This window comes from Sander vitreus, chromosome 2 (assembly GCF_031162955.1).
Source record: "Sander vitreus isolate 19-12246 chromosome 2, sanVit1, whole genome shotgun sequence".
NCBI classification, from domain to species: domain Eukaryota; kingdom Metazoa; phylum Chordata; class Actinopteri; order Perciformes; family Percidae; genus Sander; species Sander vitreus.
Genome location: NC_135856.1, coordinates 28,743,158 through 28,762,395, shown reverse-complemented (window position 1 = coordinate 28,762,395; position 19,238 = coordinate 28,743,158). Strand labels below are relative to the sequence as shown.

Genomic DNA, 19,238 nt, shown 5'->3' with positions numbered 1-19,238 from the left:
GCTAATTACAAAGACAGTTGGCATTATGGAGCATGAAAAAGAACTTGGCAGCAAAACTGTGTAACCGCAGCGAATCCCATCTCATTAGACCAAAAACAAGGACTAGATTATCTTCGGAGTTGTTGATTCTTCAAGTGGAAGAAAAATAAAGGGAAGCATGTTAAATCAGTTGAACGTGACCTTTGTCCATGAAATCCACACCCATCTCTAAAACCACAAAAGATTTCTGGGTAATCGTATTACCCCCTGCAGGGGTCCCCAGTCAGTCTTTTGCTATTCCTGTGACTGGAACATTCTCCCTTTAATCCTGTTTTTGAATTATTTACTTTATCAGAAGTATTCCAAAATGGTTTTCTGTCATCCTCTATATTTTTCCTCACCACACAAATCCAAACTGACTTTGAAGAGGCTGTTGATCTTCTGAGAAAAAAGAAAAAAAAATGACTCATTTAGGCTTATTTGATCTACTTCAGGGAGGCCTCACAATGGAATAGAATGACAGCTGCAGGGGACTCAGTCATTTATTGTGTGAATACATTATTTTAACATGATCAAAGGAAGCCAGTCTCATTGCTCTGAAGGTTGGAAAGTGGCAACATGTTTAGCATACAAATCAGTGTTTTTCTTTTACTTGTATGTACTGTAGGACTCATTGTATATCAAGAAAGCGCATAACATGAGTCAAGTGCTAGGTGTATTTAATATTCTGCACAAAGACAATGAATGATGACATATTCGCCAATTGTTAACGGAGACAATATTTAAAGCTCAACAAAAGACACAAAACTCCTGCTGTCACGTGGCATCACTACGCTACACTTCCTCATCTGTTGATTTGTCAAAGCTGCTGTTGGTCGCTAGGGTTACAAGGCTCCCTTTGGATTGTGTTGCATCTCTTCCACACAAACAGTCACGGCAACCATACCCACGGAAATACAGTATTAAGGACTATGCGAGAAAATAGCAGTAATGCTAAGCATGCTTTCAAGCTTTCAGTGTACAGGACATACATATATTCAGTCTTTTATCTAAGGCAAGTGTATGTACAGAGAAACCCCGCCCAGCACACTCCCAGGCAACACCAGGTCAAGTCTTCAATAAAGTACTATAAGCTTGTAGCTTATAGTCAGCTGAGTCACCGATTCTTCATTTTCTGAGCGCGCGTGTGTGTGTGTGTGTGTGTGTTTTAGGACAGAAAAAGAAATGATGGTTCTGTCTTTAAGATCTCTCATCTTAACAGAGTTTGGATGTTATCATGCACCATGGCTTTCATATTATATTACAATTACTTCTTTTTTTTTAACAAGATACGAAGCTAACGATTTAAAGAAGACTACAAATTTTACTTTCAGTCTTATTACAACAATAGTCACATCTTACATCCTGAGAATTAAAAGAGACAAGAAATGGACAAGTGGAATCATTCAGGTGCATTGGGAGCATACCAGACATGAACGTAATTTATAAAAAAAAATAAAGGACATATCATAGGAGGAAACGCTTCTCTGCTCCTGCTGGTTTAGAAATATTGGTATTTTTCTTGCTCGACAGTTCTTACCTTCTTGAGTGTTTGTATATGGGCCCTTACAGTTAAAACTATGTATAATTTTGAAAACGCAGAATGATTTTTTTTTTATACTTTCCAGTATATACCCGTCTAGTTCTTTGTCCATTCAACATAACATTCAGAATAGGCCACTGCACAGATAGCAACATTGTAGCAACTTGCTTAAATGGGTGCAAACAAGTTGCCCTTTCTGCAGTGATACATCACAACATCCATCCCTGCTTCTCATAGGTACTGGAAGAAAAAAAAACTATGGCTATTAGTGATCATTCTTATACATAAAATATTTACTATTTAACTTGTGTCAGAGAATGACCACAAGTAACTTAAATATAAAAAAAAAAAAGTCTTCAAATATAGTATTATTGAAAACATAAGCAGGCATTTCTGACCCTTTTGTGTCAGTGTCCCAACCAGACCTTAAGCGCTCAACAAAACGCACTGAAAAATAGATGCATTGACACTTTAAATATAGTAAATACTTTGTATCTTATTTTTCTCTGTATTTTACTTCACTGACATCACAATACTCAAGCAAGTCCTCACAGGAAAACAAACAAAACCAATTTATGCGTTTGAATAATGTTAGATGTTCTTAATCAAGGTGCTGGGTAGGAGGTGTTCAAGGTGCTGTCATTCATCTTGAGGAATGATCTGTGGTGGTGGTGGTGGGGGGGGGAGAGAGAGAGAGAGAGAGAGACTAGTTTGAAGGCTTTGCAGCCAGTGTCCTTCATATAAAAAGGAGCACTTTTCAAACAGTTCTTTTCCATTAACATATGTCCTAAAACTGACTTGGATTCAGATCTCCCCTTGGTTTTTCCTTTAGCTTGCGGAGGGAAAGGGATGAGGCTGCAGTAGATTTGTCTAATTAAACAGTCTGTTCTTCCCCTCCGTAATAACTGAAGGGGGAGCTGTATATGGAGATGTAATTTCTTGCCCTACCACGTTTCTCTCTAATCTACTTTTCTCCCCGTGCTTCACTCCCCCCCGGCCTCTCTCTGTGCCTTCATGTCCATCTCAGCCCGTTGCCCTCAGAGTGATGTATCCTGGTGGATTGACTGCAGACAGCCCAGCAGCTGGTGATAAGGGCTGCCTGGTGAGGCCACAGTCTCAAAGACGGACTGGAAGGCCCTGCGGTCCAGCTCCTCGTCAATCTGGTGCCGGTAGAAGTCCATGGCCACCAGACAGAACAGGTTGACGTCCACCACCTCACTACAGCCCATCCGGCTGATCACGTGTGGCAGTCTGGTTGAGAGCAGGGGGGGTTAAGGACAACAGACCACACTGTTTGGTAAGCTGTACGTTTACACTTTGCTGCTAACATCCCCACATGCAGTATAGATACGACAACCCAATCACTGTTCTGGTCATGGGATTCATGTCATGCAAGGATACAGGGCTGAGATCCACTGGGAGGTGGACGCGGAGACAAAGAAACAGGAGAGGCTCCACATGGCCATGGCCACCGGTGTCCGCTGAGTGAAGTTGGACAAGGACAGCAGCACCCAGTCTCGCACCATAGAAGACTGGCCTGTTGCATGAAGTGTCTGAAAAACCTGAAGGTGGGTGCAGAGCAGAGGGAGAGGTAGGAAAAGGAGAGGAATTAGACCGACAAATAGATTACAATGATTTTTGCGAGATGTGCCTTAGTTAGTTAAGATATAAAAACTGAACATGTTACAAAAGCAGCCCATGAACCTGCGAACAATAGATGTAAACCGGCATCATTTCAGGTATGTTGTACACCAGATTCAGTCCCGCCAGAGAAACGCGATTATGCATAAATTGCCGATTTCCACGCAAAATAGGCGGGCCTTGCATGATTTCATAATCCCCGCATTTTCGTTGCAAAAAGTCACATATATCTTAGCAGAAAGTTGAAAAATGTTGCGTTTACTTCACACAAGAGCAGCATTTTTCCCCTGTTGCCACGGGAACGTTACGAAGTGACGTAATTACGCGACGTGAACATCATCGAAAAGCTGCAAACCCCGCGATGAAGCCACGATGAAACCGCAGTTTTGGCAAGTTCCCACAATTTCATCGCATAAATATCCCGCATATTCCATCGCATTTCTTTAAGAAAAACGTGCCGCATAATCAAGGATTTTTGCCGCAACAATCCAAAAAAAAAAAAACTCCGAACTTTTCTGGAAGGACTGCAGATTACTCTTTAGTGCTATCCTTCCCTGACACAGACACTCTGGCCGTCAGTTGTCTTCGATTGTCATTTTCTTTCCTTTTTTTAAAACACTTTAGTTGTACTTTTCCAACTATCACATAAAAACAATCGTATTCTCTATTTTACAAATAACCATAGAAAAACAATCCCAACAAGAGAAAGACAAAGACAGACCAAACCCAAAATCAATCTGACAGACTTGTCACAGACAACAGACGGATAAAAAATAAAAAAAATAAAAAAATAAAATAGCCTAACATTCCTTATTACAGGACTGACATTCCTTATTACAGGACTGACCAAGGGCCGGTGTAAACATTCAGAGTTCCAGACCAGGTACATTGTTCACATAAGTTATCAGAGGGTCCCAGGTTTTGTAGAATCTGTTGATGGAACCGTACATCTGATTTCTTTCCAGCTTAACATTCTGCATAATGTCCCTAATCTAGTGGTGGTGTGATGGAGGAGCAGCAGCCTTCCATTTAAATAAAATCAAGCGTCTAGCTAATAAGGAGGAAAAGGCTGATTGTCATTTTCAAATGGGAAAAAGAAGGTAGCGGTTCTGGAAAATATATTTAAAAAAAAAATTCTGCTAAATTACTATGTTTTTTTCTATCAGTTTGAGGCAAGAAATGCAGCAACAGATTCTCAGGTGTTTTCCAAAAAAAAAAAACATAAGCTCTCAAAACAAAAGATCTCAAAATGTAGGCTGGTTGAGCAAAGCCCCACGTTATTTACATGTTGAAGGATAACTTCTATTTCAATAAGCATGGCCATTTGTTTTCTACTCCACTGACTGCACTGGTCACATTTATTCTTTGAGTTACATCACTGGACAACAACTAGAACACGCCGTCGTTGCTCTAGCTTAATGTTGTCTTGGCAACGTATTGTCTTGGTTGGACAACAAAAGAACTGGCCGCGAAAGTCAAAACAGAGGTACCAAGTAACAACTTCACCGAGACTGGACTTCATTGAAATTCTGTTACGCTCCTTGCAAGAAGCATACGTTGCTGCATTTCTGTGGTCAAATAATTTGATTTAAAAAAATAAAAATGAATGACTTAAAAATCTGATCCAACGTTGCCTTGGGAGCCTCATGTACAGAATACTAGTAGGTTTTTAATCTCGTTATTGTTTGGCGTAAAAGGAATTAAATGGTTGAGCGATTCTTTTTTTGGGGTATTTGCATGTCCTGCTGCTGACCTTGTAGACGACCGTGGCCATGAATTGTGGGTAAGGTTGCAGATTGGACAGGAACTCTCCGATGACCTTGTTCATGACGTCCTGCGGCGGGAAGAAGTCGTCCAGAAACTGGGGCAGAATCCTGGACACCACCCGAGCTTCGCTAGGTAAACCTTTCCGGATCCTGCAAACAGGAAACCCCAGAAGAGCAAATGATGATGGGAAAGAAAACGTGCTGCTACGGTTTGTCAAAACGTAGGTCAGCTGGCACCGTCAATTATTTCTGACACCCTGTAGAGGGCAAAGATGACCAAAGAAAGCTGGAATGTTAAGAGTGAAGTGAAACCGAGTGGGGTATTTTTGTATTAATAAAAATTACTTGTATAATGGAGGGTGTGCGAGTGTGTGTGTGTGTGTGTGTGTGTGTGTGTGTACCTGTCGAAGAGCACAGAGACCCTCTCCATGGCAACAATGATCGACTCGCTGTCGGGGGCCTGAGGGTCAGAGTGGGCGGGGCGACCGGCAGGGCTGGCTTTCTCCTTGCCTGAGGAGAAACCAACATGACCTGCCGTGACGCCCACCGCCTCTGCTACGGCAGAGCCAGAGTCAACCTGACCTCTAACCCCGGTCACGTCCGAACCCGACGCAAGCACCGCTGAGAGACGAGAGAGGTGGGTGGGGTGGGGGTTGGGGGGGGGGTGGCACCGGTTGAACCAGTAGGGGAGAGGTTAGAGTGGGGACACTAAGATCACAAGATTCAGATCAGAATTTAAAAAAAAAAAAATCGACCTCAAACTGAAAATCTGGGAGCTACCGTCAGTCGAATCACCTTCTTAAGAAGTAGGTTCTCTCTAAGTGACTGGTGCTTCGAGTATTAGATTTCCAATGCCACGTTTTCAGGGTACATTACATATTTGATCATCCTCTCCTGTGGCCCGATTGTGCCTCAGCTTGCTTTGCTGTACTGCACATAAAGAGAGGTATGCCTAAAGTTATGAATCAGTTTGCATTTTTAAGAGCCGTGGGGTACTCAAAGGGTTTGCTGGCTAGCTCATGGCACCAAAGAAGTGTTATTTAGCTAGTCAGCATTTGGGCGGCTATATGCTAAGGGTTGCTCTAGTTAGTAGGGAACGACGTAGGGGTTAGAGGTAGGGTATATCAGATGTATAGAATACATGTATCACATGCTGGAAGCAAGCAGGCGTTTGTAATGTCGTTATAGGCACCATTAAAAGGTTGTGCTGGAGGAGCCTAAAAATATAATAAAGGTCTGTTATGCTGTAAAAAGAGATGAATGTAAATCTAATAGTATTGGTCAGCATGATAAGGACATGTAGGTGTTAATGGCAGTGTGTTTCAAGAGGGTAGATATGTAAACACTTGCAATAATAGTATGTAATGTAAGCTGCATGCAATGGTGGAATGCACAATCAGGCAAAAGCTAGTAGGTTAGTATATCAGTAGTCTTAGAGGCAACTATTCTTAGGACTGTCCCAGTTCTGCCCCATAACACTTCCCCTTTCTTTTAGAGTCACCCTCAACTATGGAGGTAAGCCCTTCCAGTGAGGGGACACAGCAATGGAACACACCAGCAGAAGCTAAGTGGAACTGGAGTGGAGGACCTCTTTTTGTGTCATTATGTACTTTTATACTGCATTGCTGCTGTCTATTCTTATTTTTAGCAGTTTATGATAGCAAAGGCAAATCATTTGTGTGGGAGAGAGGTGGAGGGGACACTTTGCCACAGGGACACCGCTACATTTTACTGTACATACTATTAGGAAGGAAGGGGGTCTACTGTAGGATGAGCGTACAGGAAAGAAATGGGAGACATCCTCACTTAAGCTGTAATGACATTAGTTAAGCTTGCAGACCTTCAAGTTTAACCATTACTTAATTACAATGCCACAGTAGTTTAACTGATGATGATAAAAGTAGTCTACTACTTGTTTAGAGTGCCCATGCAGGCAAATTAGCCAGCTAGTTCAATCCCACGGGGAGTTTGCAGTGGGTTGAGAAAGTCACAACAGCAGTAATGGAAGCACCAGTCCCTATACAGTACATGCAGGAGATTTCGCCGGAATGCAGGATGCTACATTGCATTTGTGGTGGATCAGTCACATGGAGCCCTTTTTACCAGTGTACATGCAGGTGAGCATGAGGCCCAGGGCGGCCATGGCTCTGTGCGGCGACGGCATGTTGACTCTGTCCACGCTGAGTTTGACCAGCGCTTCTCCGTCCACACGTGACAACTGCTCTGACAGCAGGAGGCGCTCCAGACCGCGCAGCACACAGTGATAGATGACGGAGGGAGTGGAGTCCTCGCTGGCCGACACCATCACACCACACAACTGAAAGACGGGGACAGAGGCAGGAGATGGAGGATAGAGAAAGGCATTTGGACAAAGAGGAAAAAGAAAAAGGATGCATAATGTTAGACACAGTGAAGAGTTAAAAACTAGTACAAGTACACCAGCAGATCAACTAATTAACTTAATGCCAATTCATTGTGAGTGCAAAAATTCAAATTTGTTAATCCTCTGAGGTCTAAGCCATTTTTTCCAATATTTGGTTCGCCTGGTCTCCTTGTGTAATAATGCTTGTATTACCTCAACCCAGTTATACACAATCACGTTCTAGACATCATTTCTTTCAGGAGACCCTGGGCTATCAGGACACGCATGCTGCAGGGATGTCACATGATTGTATTAATTGTTAAATGACTGAAGACAAAATAAAAGACTAAACGGAATCTCACTGAAATGTATTGAAAAATCACACAGAAGAAAACTCTTCTCCCAAGTCTTGGCAATCAGGGGAAACAAAAATATACTCTGTAACTAACAAAATGATGAAACTGTATTTTGATTTCCCACAAAAGTCCATACGCTTTTATCCAAAAAGTTAGTCGTGTCATCTTCAATGCATTATCTGTGCCATTTGACATCAGTAGGCCAAATCACATTCATTTCAACTTCCAGGCTTCATTCTGGCATTTCTGCCAGGCCTCCGTATTACACGCACCATTCTCCATGTAAAGCTAATGTGTTTGAGTTGTGCTACGTTTTGGATTAGTCGGTTTCTGATGCAGCGTGAGCTATGTTGCATGTCCTTGTTTTGAGTCCTCACACACACACACACACACACACACCCCCTCTAAGGGCTCTCTATTCTGTGAGCAAACTCAATGAGCAAATTACTTCATGTGATTGGTCAACAAAGCGGCCAGTCAACATGCCACTTTCAAAGATGGTAGCCGGCCAGTAAATAGCCGTTCAGTAAAAGTCACCGTCTTCACCAGCCGGATTACAAAGCTTCTGGAAGGGCTACAAAGACATTGAAGGCATCGTTAGAAAGGGTTAGCTCCCTGCTGACAAGCTACAGCGAGACCAGGGTAATCATTATTTATTTATGTTACAAAGACAATGTAATTCGGTGAATTTCTCTGCTTCTAAACAACAAAAGTAAGTCTCTACACTGTATTGATCTGGAGAGATTAAATAAGACATATGAAGTACGTATTCTCCTGTAGCGTCGACATAGTTAATTTAATGCATAGACTGCTTGAGACCGTAATCAAACTCAAAATGATAGAGGCGTTTCTTTTTGAATGTTATTTTTGACCCATTCTACATTGGTGTCATACATCGTAGAGTTTTTTTCCCCCTAGTCAAGTTCATGTTATTTCACACAACGACTGTTTACCTGTATAATTCCAGCCATAAACTCGGCTCCTACATCCAGAGGGTAGTTCTCCATCATGTAGAAAGCCACTGCGCACATTACCAACACATGCTGCTGGTTATGCAGGTTCACACAGCTGCAGCATACAAAAAGAGGAGACATACAGCCAGTAGTTATTTGTTGGAAAAGTGAAGGGCAGCACCTAGCGGCCAAATGTTGCACTGCATTCTTGGTCCCATTGCGGACTCTATGCTGATTAAAAGGATTTTAGTCTAGATTAGATTAAAACCATTTGTCTGAGGCAGGTACATTATGGCAAAAGACGTGTAATCTGCACTAGCCCTAAGATTGATAAAACAAATCTGTTTGAGAAAGTTTGAGACAGAGAGAATGAGAGCGATACTCACTGAGCGATAGCCCTGAGGTTGGACAGAAGGTACTCCGAGACGGTGGGGATGAGCTGTTTGGCGGTATCATCCAGCAAGTCACACTCCAACACATACAGCACTCCATGTAGAGCCCCCATGCGGCTGGGCAGGTGGGTGCTGCGCAGGGTGGTCTCCAACAGGCGACACACAGGCTCCGCTATTGCTTTGTCCTGGAAATATACATTTAGACTGTTGATACAATGTAGAATATCAGATTAGAGGCTAATGGTACACTACAACAACAAATCACAAACACACATCCTTCTCCACCATCAAAAAGGTTCCCCCCAAACACACACTGCCATACTGACCATGCCCAGAACGGCAGCAGCCTTGCAGATGGCAGGCACCAGGTATTGATTGAGGATCTCATCCTCTGGCGGGTGGAGCTTCTGCAGTTCCATCAGGGTGGAGAACATCATGTCAAACTGGTTCCGCTCTGTGAACAGGTCTGACACCGCCAGCAGCTACAGAAAGCGACAAGAGGGGGAAGACGGTGGAGAGGGTGAGAGGAGAGCTGACCCCTTGGTCCATTTCTGAAAGGATCCCCTCAAACATTTCTTATCCCAGAACAGGCAAGCAGGTATGGATTTTTATTGTCTGCTTTCCAGAGTGAGGAAAACTAGGGTCTTTGTTTACGTTTTTTTTTTTTTTTTTTTTTTTTTCAAAAATAATTTGGAAATTGTCAGCTCACCGATCGAACCACTTCACTGACGAGGATGGTCGGTGTCCTCCTGTTACTCGGGGAGCCAGGGATCAGCCACTGGCTGTAGAGCTCCAGCAGAAACTGGGAACATGAATGAATGTCCACACCGGCACGATGCTTCCTGAAAGCACAGATAGACAGTAGTCATATTTGTATCAAGCCAATTTTAAGCAAACTTTTAAAATGACGCAAAAAAGTGTATACATGTGTATGGCGCACTGGATGGGACCCATATCCTGATCCTTCCCCCATCGGATGGACACCGGGACTATAATCACGCGAGTTACACGTTCGCTACGTCACAACTTATTCGGCAAAACTGTTCCAATCTCCCATTTTGTGCATTAACTCTTTTTCGAAAAAGGAAAAAAAAAACAAACAAAAAAAACACCTCAAGCGAGCGTAAACTTTTTGCCGTTTCCATCAACATTTTCTAATGCGATACTTCATAATGAGCAGTAAAATACGTTGATGGAAACATGACAAGTGATAAGTCCCATTGTGCATTCTTGTTTCAGTGCATGTGTTGAGACTGAAGATATGTATAAGTGACCTGTTTGACTGACCTAGAGTTGATAGGAGACATGGGTGGGGAGGTGGGGGCTGGAGTGTCTGCTTCATCTTCCTCATCCTCACCCCACTCTTCCTCCCTCAGTGGGGTGATGTTGTTACCTAACCACACTGAGTGAATGGAGACCTGGAGAAAGAAAACATTTAACATTGTGCTACTAGAAAGAAATCTATTAAACTTTAACACTGTTTCTCAAGTTTCATTTTATCCACCACTTCCTCTTTTTTATGCATATATTACCTGTCCCAGTTTGTAGTCCATGTTGCCCATCTCCCTCTCTGTGTTGATCTGAAGTAGCAGCTTCTCATGGCTGATCAGCGTGCCTGCTGAAGCAAAATTAAACAGGAAATTGGATTGGTAGGTGCAAGTGCAACAGCTGTGGGTGGAGAGAGAGACTTTATGAATGTGTTACCAGCTGAGGCTGCCGACAGCGAGGGTACAGGATCCCAGGCGTGGTACGGATGGTGTGTATGAACGTTGTCTCTCTTAGACACGAGAGCCTGAATCTCTCTCTCCACCTCGCCCCTGATCACTGCAAGTTTCCTCCCAAACCTGGGCACACACAATTTCCATATGCATAATCATTTTTAATATCATTGCATGCTTATTCTGGGAAAATTATTCTGGGGTAAAAAGAAAAAAAAACTGCTGCACAGCTACGTACCGAGTTTCTAGGGCTTTGAGGCTCTTGTTGCGGGGCTGCTGTTCCAGACAGCTGACTGCAGGGTTGCCAGCAGTGGGCAGGGTCATGGCACTCAGCACCAGGCTGGTGATGGCCTGCACTGCCAACACATTCAACTGGGTACGCTCCAAGTCCTCCTAGAGACAAAATGATAGATGAAAACATCCAGACAGATGGAAAAGACGAGAGAGAGAGGGAACTGAGGGCTATAGAATAGTTTCTAGAATGCGTCCGAGGTCTGTCATGAAACGCAGAGCGTGCATTTCTTCAGTGCTCACATGCTGAATATATACAAACCAAATGCTTGCACGTTTTCTTATTACAGTAAGCAATTGTGGAAGTTCTTATACAGGCAAATAGGAGTGATGAGGACTTAGTCGTGCTGTGCGTTTAAGGATGTGTATGTGTGTGTGTATATATATATATATATATATATACCTCCTGCTGCGTCTCCTCCTCCTGGTCCATAGTGATGGGTTGGGTGACCAGCACCCCCAGCAGTGTGGCCCAGGTCTCCTCAAACTGAGTCCTGCTGCTCCAGCCTAAACATAGCAACAAAACCATTCAAAAGAACATACAGTATGCATCTGTCACACTTGGACCAAAATCTGACGTAATGGCGCCATTCAGAGTTTACTCTACTGAATCATTCCAGATGTGCAGTAATCAGTAGTAGACAATGCCATTGATGAGATAAATATGAAGAACACAATAAAACGGAAAGCTCATTTCATGACATGCGTGTATATTTCTGTACCCAGTGTGTTGATGCGGTAGAGGAACTCTCTGAAGACATCCTTTTCCTGCAGGAAGTCGACAGGGATCTCAGGCAGCGTTGTGCCGTACTCTCCTCCTGGCTGAGGGGACCAGCCCAGTTTCCAGACCTACACAACACATGATTTCAACAGACCAATAGATTCCAGTATAATACAAACTCAAAGTATAATATCTTTCACACACTGACCAGTGGAGGTACTCGGGTGTAGCTGTTGACCAGAGGCAGTCGGGACAGACTGATGACAATGTTGCGCAAGGTTGGTGTGAGAAAAGCAGGGAATGCACGGTTTCTATGGTGACCAAGGGCAAAGATGCTCTGCAGGCCGTCCACCAGCTCCGCCATGATCTCACATGCTTGCCACTCGCACAGGTCTGCAACACACAGGTGAAGGCTTTAAGGGATATGATGGCAAATTCCCTCCGAGATCCGACTCAAAAGAAATGACATCATTTGACATCAAACAGAGGGGTGAAGAAAAAAACACACACACACACACACACACACACACACACACACACACACACACGTTTTACTGAATCTCTTAAGTGAGTGCTCACGGTCAGCATGTGCCGAGTCCACTTCTTCTCCTTCGGCGTCTCTCTCTGCCTTCCTTTTTTTCTTCTCTGGATGCAGAAGCTGGTCACCAGGACTAACAGCCACTGGGAGGCCAAGACAAAAATGTTTGATCAGCATTGAAATGACATGCAGAAAGTTTTGAGTACAAGGGAGTCACGGCATGTGACCATAATAAAATATGTCCTGGCGGCCTCCTCACCTGCAACAATAATCAGGCGTAGGCAGTAGATGAGGGAGCAGGTGTGTGTAGTGTACTCTAGGGTCGAGAGCTTGTTCCAGACGCAGGGCTGCTGCAGGGCCAGACACAGGCAGGACAGAGCCCACTGCAGGTCCACACTCAGGGGCAACTGGTTCTTGAGGAGATGCCACGCTACCACCTGGGTGAAGAGAGAGACATACCACGATGGAAGATTAAGTAACCACATCTAACATCAGAATTTAAAGTAGACAATTAGGATGGAATTATGGAGTCCCAATTACGTTAGACAAAGCATTACACCAATATAACCACTATTATATGACTGACACTAAAGCCTGGAAGTCTTAACAAACGAGAGAACTAAAGTTCTTTCAAATGATTTCATTATATGAATCTATAAGCAAGAATCCGTCAAACAAGTTAGATGAAAAATTCCATTTTTAATATGTGGTCTTTTACCTCAGCGGCAGTGCAGGTGAAAGTGGTGATGAGGTGTTCCTTGTCAGAGGGGATATGTAGTGAGGGAGGAAGCTGGCTTACACTCAGCAGGTACTGGGACAGAGCTCTGCAGAGCGACAAAACCCTGGGGTAGAAACTTGGCTCATCTGAAAAACAGACACAGAATAATGACAACAGTGCAAAGGGATAACATTTCTCCTGCAATTTCCCCCTCAGATTTAGGTCTCAAACCAACATTATCCTGCTTATAATACACAATGCAAAGTCAATGCTTTACGGGAAACTGCATGCTCAATAATGTCACTTTAAGTTCAATTTGTTCAAGAGCCCAACATTTAAGAGACTTCAAAATGATTCAATCTGACAGTATATGACATAACAGAACTCTGACTTCTATATTTCCATCCACCATCTCTCCTTCCCTCCCACTCTCACCATACACTTCAGCCAGTTGGCTCCAGTAGGGCTGTGGCTGGGCGGGTGGCAGGAAGGACTGGTGCGGGACAGGAAGTGACCCGGTGACCCCTGCGAGCCGCTCTAGGGTCACCTGCAAGGCTGTCTCCAACAAGAGCGCCCCCTGACCCCGTGCTAACCGCTGCATGCCCATACTTAGGCATGGGCACAGCAGGCTTAGGTTGAACTCCTGGGGGAGAGGAAAAGGTCAGGTTCAGATGCAATATAATCTCACTTTAATTCATCAATATGGTCAAGAATATTTATCCTCTGATATCTGGGCACCTTGCAGCTCATGATGTTAAAGAGGTCAGTGGGAGGTAGTTTGGTGAGGAGTTCCGTCGTCTCCAACAGGGAAACATCTCCACGAAGACAACACTGAGACTTCACCAGAGCCACGTACCACTCCTGAAAACAAATAAAAAAAATTTTTTTTAAAAAGTACAAAAACTATTTATACCTCCCATTTTGAATTGATTTCCCTTTGCAGGATCAAGACACAGTAAAAACATGAAATACAGACCCACACCCTGATTCTCTACTCACTCACCCTATCTGCAATGACCAGCTCAGGGGAAGGTGGTGGATCCCCATCTAATGGGTGTGATGTCACAGGAGGTGTGGGGCTGCTGGTGTCAGCGACAGTGGCTCTGAACCTGTCCAGCAGGGAGTAGAACCTCTGATGCCTGAGATAAGAGAGATGAAAAGAGGTTATTCAATTCACCAGAAGTTATCTCAGGTAACTTTACAGAGAGTAGGTCTAGACCACACTCTACAATGTACAAAGACCCAACAATTCCCCTCAAGAGTAAGCATTTAGTGCAAAAGTGGCGAGGAAAAACTTCCTTTAAAACAAGCAGAATCTCAGACAGAACCAGGCTCTTGGTGGGCAGCCACATTTGTTTTTTTCCCCAATTTGACTGAAATCTGTCCTGCAGATGGATAACTTAAATGCCTGCAGATGGTACCCTAAATAGTCCACTGAGAGTAAAGGACGTTTAATTATTTTGGTCTAAGACACCTGATTAGGTAACCCCAATCCACATAGTCATACAGTATTTATATTCAACATTATTTTGGGAACCCAAGCAACAAAAACTGTCTAAAACATGCAAATACTTGGCTGTGTACACTTATGATCTGGTCTGAGCAGGTGGGCAATGCAAGCGCATACCCCCTACTGCTGACAGTAGGTGTAAAATGTGCAACAGAATTCAAAAACTACAGATTATTCATTAAATTGGCTGCAATACAGAAGAGCTTTACCTCTGAGCCAGGCCACTGGTCTGGAGGTATTCCTGGATCCTGTCTAGTTCCTCCACAGGCAGCTGAGCTATACTATTCTGCAGGGTGGAGGGACAGAACACATGATCAACTTGAGGGAAATCAAGTACAAAACACCTTTTCCTGAGCAAGAAATCAACAGGTTTTATCAAATGTTCAGAGAAAGACACGCAAAGTTTGCGTGCAATAGGTTCTACTTGTTCTTGATGTATTTGTGAGTCTTATAAGCCCATAAGAGCTGCCACTACCTGTATGATGCTAAAATAGAATTTCCTTGTGACAAGAAAATGCAAACCAATCCATTAGCTGTACCTGTAGTGTCTCAGCCAACAGCATCTCTACCCTGCGACACGCCAGTGTGTCCACCATGCGAGCTAGAACCCTGAAGGGTGTACTGAGCAGCTTGTCCACATACAGCATCAGCAGGGAGCCAGACTGACTCAGGTGGATGCCTTCCAAACACTGCAGAGTCTTCTTCAACATGGTAGGCTGCAAAAGAGGAGAGGATTCAGTTAGTAAGGCAGAAAAGAGATGACAGAAGGAGAGCAAAGATAGACGGAGGTGAAGAGGAAGAGCAGTGAAAGAAGAAGAGTGGAAAGAAGTTTTTAACATTAAAATTACAGCAGTAATGATAAACTGAACAATTAAAAGAAGAAGAAAAGAGAGGAAATGGTAACAAATGTAGATGAATAGAAAAAGAAAAGTTTCAGTAGTGAGGGGTACTGGGCAACCTTCAACAGTATGGGGAATGTAGTTACAGGTGGTGGAGTAAAGAAGAAAAGAAAATCAAGATTGGTTGTTATTAAACGTTGTGTATAAATGAATAGGATGACTTGACTAATGAAGCATGATGGAGAGGAGGGGGAGCTAAAAGGTTGTAATCTCACAGTACTGAGGTTGTCACAGCGGGACTGGATGGCCTGAATGAAGAGACCACTGGCAGCTGTGTTGCGGTGCACAGCGCTGATGAAATCTTGCACTGGAGGCTCATGGGAAAGGTTGATGAGGTCACGCACGTGGTTGACAATCAGCCAGGTCAGATGCTCCGAGTCATGAAGGTTCTGACACTATTTCCCGTGCGAAAAATCAAAATTACACACCGAACTTTAAGGATGGTGTAATAAAAATATTTCAATCTCCATTGGTTACTTACTAAATATTTTGGATTGTCTAACACTCTTAAGAGTCTTACCACATAGTCACAGAAGAGGATGAGGGCTCCCCTGCGCACGATCTCTCGGTTGACCATAGCCAACCGAGTCTCAGGCTTGTCCTCTTCTCCTTTCCCTGAGGAGTGAGGACTCAGCAGCTTTGTGCACGAGTGGCTGTGTCTCCTGAGAGAAGGATGGAGACAGGGTAGATTGTCACAAGATACAGTGCTGTGCTCAAGTTCTAACAGGGATTCGATTTTGAAAAACGTCTTGCACAACAAATAGATCGTATTGCCCCCTTTTAGTCATTTGATACTTCATTAGGTCCTTCCCTTTTCAGAATATTTCCATTGTCCACTTGAGGGTGTATGATTAAGGTCTCCACAATTAAACTGGACTTCAATGAGTTACTCACACCATCTGTTCTTACCTGGGTGTCTGGTGCACCTCAGCCCACCAGGAGTAGTTGGTGTAGTCGATGATGAGGAGGACCTGGCACCACAGCAGCACCAAGGAGGGGTGGGTGGTGATCAGGCACTGCACCATGCTGTTCAGACCCTCTAAGGGGTAAAACAGGCCGGCCTCGGTGCTCGTCTGTCCACCTCCACCCTCGCCCTTCAGGAGACGGCTCGCTGCAGCCGTGATCCTGCGAAACATCCCTGGAAGGAACAGGAAAGCAAAAGAGTGAAAAGGATTGTCACGGTGTACTTCCATGCAAAGTGCACCAATAGCAAAGAACATAATGCAAACGATTTGGTGAGATGTAATGAATTTCATTCTAAATCTGTTTAAGAATGACTATTTAAATGATACAAGCTCACCACTTTTGAAGACATGTATGAGACACATGAGCAGTGTGCCCAGCTGCTGACAGTAGAAAGTGTGTTGCTGCTCTGTAATGTCCACTTTAACCTGTCTGGAGGAAATGTCATCCAGCAACACTCCTACCAGCTGGAGCAGAAACCTGGAAGGACCAGAACAGGGGACACATGTCAAGTGAAAGAAGAAAGGAAAAGAAGAAAAAAAAAGACACATGGGGGCAAAGTAGCGGTTACAAAAAAGAAAGCAGGGGCCGAGTAAAAACATCCCTCAATCTCAGAAGCATCCTTAAACTAGACAGTGAACACACTCACTAACCTGGCAAAGGTTTCCTCAGGCAGGGCTTTTTGTGCCTCGCCATTAGCTTCCCGGATGCCGAGTTCGTCGGCAGTGGGTGGGTCACATGGGGAGGGGCTCTGCTGATGCAGGCGACGGATTGTGTGGCAGGAGAGGAGATGCGGGGTGAGGGAGAGTTCGTGGACCCGTGACAGGACAATGTCCTCCGTGGACTGGGATATAAGTACCCTGAGCACTGCCAGGATACCAGACACCCACAGCTGAACTGTAGCTACTGATGCCTGGATGAGCGGAGGATTGAGTTCAAGTCAAAAATCTATAATTTTGCAATCACTTAACAAAAAAAGACAAGGTGTTAAGGTACATCAGACAGCCAAGTCCAAAGTCTGTCCAGTCTTTGTGTGCATTTTCAAATATCAGATGAAATGTCTCACCATGGTGACCGGGGTGGTGAACATACTCTTGAGCAGCATGTCTACTGGTCTGAGCGAGGAGGGCGCCACAGTCTCAAACAGAGTGTTCAACACTCCCAACGCCTCCGGAGAGTCCAGGTGCATCTGTGAGGACAGAGCATACAAATGTTTGATGACAAGTAGGGTTTTCACCAGATCATTTCATTTACATGCATGCAAGTCGTAGTCTCAATAGCCAATATTTGGCAGTGTGCACCAACAATGTTTGATCCTACCATATCAATAGCTTGATTTGAATTTCCAGTTAAAAGAGAGTTCACAAAACATATACACCAGCATGCATTTCCCTACCTGCTGCTTAGCAATCAAGGGAAGTATGACGTCAGCAATCTGCCTGGACAATCTCTTCCACTTGTCCTCGTTCTCTTTGTGACACTGCTGCAGTACAAGGATGAACATCTCCAACACCTACAACAACACATGTAAAAGCAAATGTGAGGCAGGGAAAAGATTGGCTGGAATGTTTTAGGACATTGGCATGCCGTGTCTGTTTGAATCCATTTGTGACCGTACCTGATGGTGTTGCACAAGTCTGAGCAGCATGGAGACCACCACTTCTTTCTGTGTATCCAGCTCTTTGCCTGCATCTGCTTTGTTTGAGCCCCTCAACACAAACAGGTCGTGGACTATTGGCTGCAAGGCTGGGATGGCTGTGGAGGAAAGAGGAAAAGTAAAAAAACGGAATTACTGCAGACTCTAAGGAATGTGCTTTTGAGTTTATGCGTTAGTTTGAAGTAATGTTTAGGAATGTAAGGGAGAGCCAGTGACGTGTTTACAAGTAGAAGAAATGATTGCGTATGTAGTGCTTTTCTCACCATGTGTGACAGCTTTCCTGCCGCTCGCCATTATGCCGTCACACAGCTGAATGATCTTGGGGATGCTGATTATCTGCTTGGAGTGGTAACGCTCATACGACAACAGAACCAGGAAGAAAAAGATGTTGGGAATGATGGCCTCCGAATCTCTGTGCGAGAACAGGTATTATTTTAGTTCACAGGACGGCCCTGGAATATTTGCGTTTATCTACAGTTACGTAGAAGCGAGGTTTTATTAATTGTATAACCAACACACACAAAACGAGTACTACAAAAAGGCCTGAGAGACACATGGGTTTCTGAAAATAGCACAATACATTGTTTTTACAGGAGTCACAAAGAACACTCACCTGAACTGTCCCACTTCAATGTACTCAAACTGCTTCAGGACAAAGCCTATGAACACCTAAAACATAGAATATATATCTTTCTGAGTGTGCTTGATTCCACAATTTGATGATGAACTCATGCAAAAGCGTGTATTTGTTTTTCGTTTTACCTGATCGGAGTCCAGCAGGCAGTAGTTGACCCTAAGCTGCACGAGTTGAGCGAGCAGGTCCAGTACTTGTCTCTGCAGGGCCACAGACGTGCTGGTAGTGTACTGCTTTAAAGCTTTGATCACTAGCGGCTCAAACAGACGAATGTGGTTGTGGATGGCATTCTGGAAAATCAAAAGATGAGGCCACAGCTTTCAGAACAGCAGCACTGTACTCAAGCAAATGAGCAATGGAAATCATACTTTATATAAAAAAAATATTAAAAAAAATACCACTTTGGTGTCTTGATCTTTAACATATTTTAGCAGAACACTAAGTTTACCTTGTCTCCTCTGTTGCGTGTTGCATTTGCAATGTTGGACCTCAGCTGGTTTGAAGCTTTTTGCATCACATCAAACCATCTACAAGTGGAAAAAGAAGGCAGGTTCTGTA

The 19,238-nt window shown here is 43.9% G+C and overlaps 1 protein-coding gene across 7 annotated transcripts in view; it reads right to left on the bottom strand.

The window, feature by feature from the left end:
- Nucleotides 1-1,420: 1,420 nt before the first annotated feature.
- Nucleotides 1,421-19,238, bottom strand: part of htt (huntingtin) — a 34,290-nt gene continuing 16,472 nt past the window's right edge. For 2 of the 7 annotated variants that reach the window (XM_078264716.1, XM_078264698.1), the window contains exons 31-66: nt 19,129-19,207; nt 18,809-18,970; nt 18,660-18,715; nt 18,310-18,458; nt 18,008-18,144; nt 17,786-17,902; nt 17,456-17,578; nt 17,043-17,302; nt 16,727-16,869; nt 16,336-16,564; nt 15,947-16,088; nt 15,642-15,821; nt 15,067-15,243; nt 14,737-14,813; nt 14,021-14,156; nt 13,756-13,878; nt 13,453-13,660; nt 13,018-13,163; nt 12,559-12,736; nt 12,341-12,442; nt 11,970-12,154; nt 11,763-11,889; nt 11,444-11,547; nt 10,988-11,142; nt 10,736-10,875; nt 10,564-10,649; nt 10,319-10,449; nt 9,741-9,873; nt 9,358-9,513; nt 9,026-9,216; nt 8,640-8,754; nt 7,072-7,285; nt 5,370-5,589; nt 4,956-5,118; nt 2,963-3,123; nt 1,421-2,812 (exon numbers count right to left, since the gene is read on the bottom strand). In XM_078264716.1, the coding sequence (XP_078120842.1) occupies nt 2,599-2,812; nt 2,963-3,123; nt 4,956-5,118; nt 5,370-5,589; nt 7,072-7,285; nt 8,640-8,754; nt 9,026-9,216; nt 9,358-9,513; nt 9,741-9,873; nt 10,319-10,449; nt 10,564-10,649; nt 10,736-10,875; nt 10,988-11,142; nt 11,444-11,547; nt 11,763-11,889; nt 11,970-12,154; nt 12,341-12,442; nt 12,559-12,736; nt 13,018-13,163; nt 13,453-13,660; nt 13,756-13,878; nt 14,021-14,156; nt 14,737-14,813; nt 15,067-15,243; nt 15,642-15,821; nt 15,947-16,088; nt 16,336-16,564; nt 16,727-16,869; nt 17,043-17,302; nt 17,456-17,578; nt 17,786-17,902; nt 18,008-18,144; nt 18,310-18,458; nt 18,660-18,715; nt 18,809-18,970; nt 19,129-19,207 (5,419 nt within the window). In that variant the 3' untranslated portion in view covers nt 1,421-2,598. The remainder of the gene's footprint in view (nt 2,813-2,962; nt 3,124-4,955; nt 5,119-5,369; nt 5,590-7,071; nt 7,286-8,639; nt 8,755-9,025; nt 9,217-9,357; nt 9,514-9,740; nt 9,874-10,318; nt 10,450-10,563; nt 10,650-10,735; nt 10,876-10,987; nt 11,143-11,443; nt 11,548-11,762; nt 11,890-11,969; nt 12,155-12,340; nt 12,443-12,558; nt 12,737-13,017; nt 13,164-13,452; nt 13,661-13,755; nt 13,879-14,020; nt 14,157-14,736; nt 14,814-15,066; nt 15,244-15,641; nt 15,822-15,946; nt 16,089-16,335; nt 16,565-16,726; nt 16,870-17,042; nt 17,303-17,455; nt 17,579-17,785; nt 17,903-18,007; nt 18,145-18,309; nt 18,459-18,659; nt 18,716-18,808; nt 18,971-19,128; nt 19,208-19,238) is intronic. The other 5 variants (XM_078264724.1, XM_078264706.1, XM_078264731.1 and 2 more) reach the window with 5 other exon arrangements.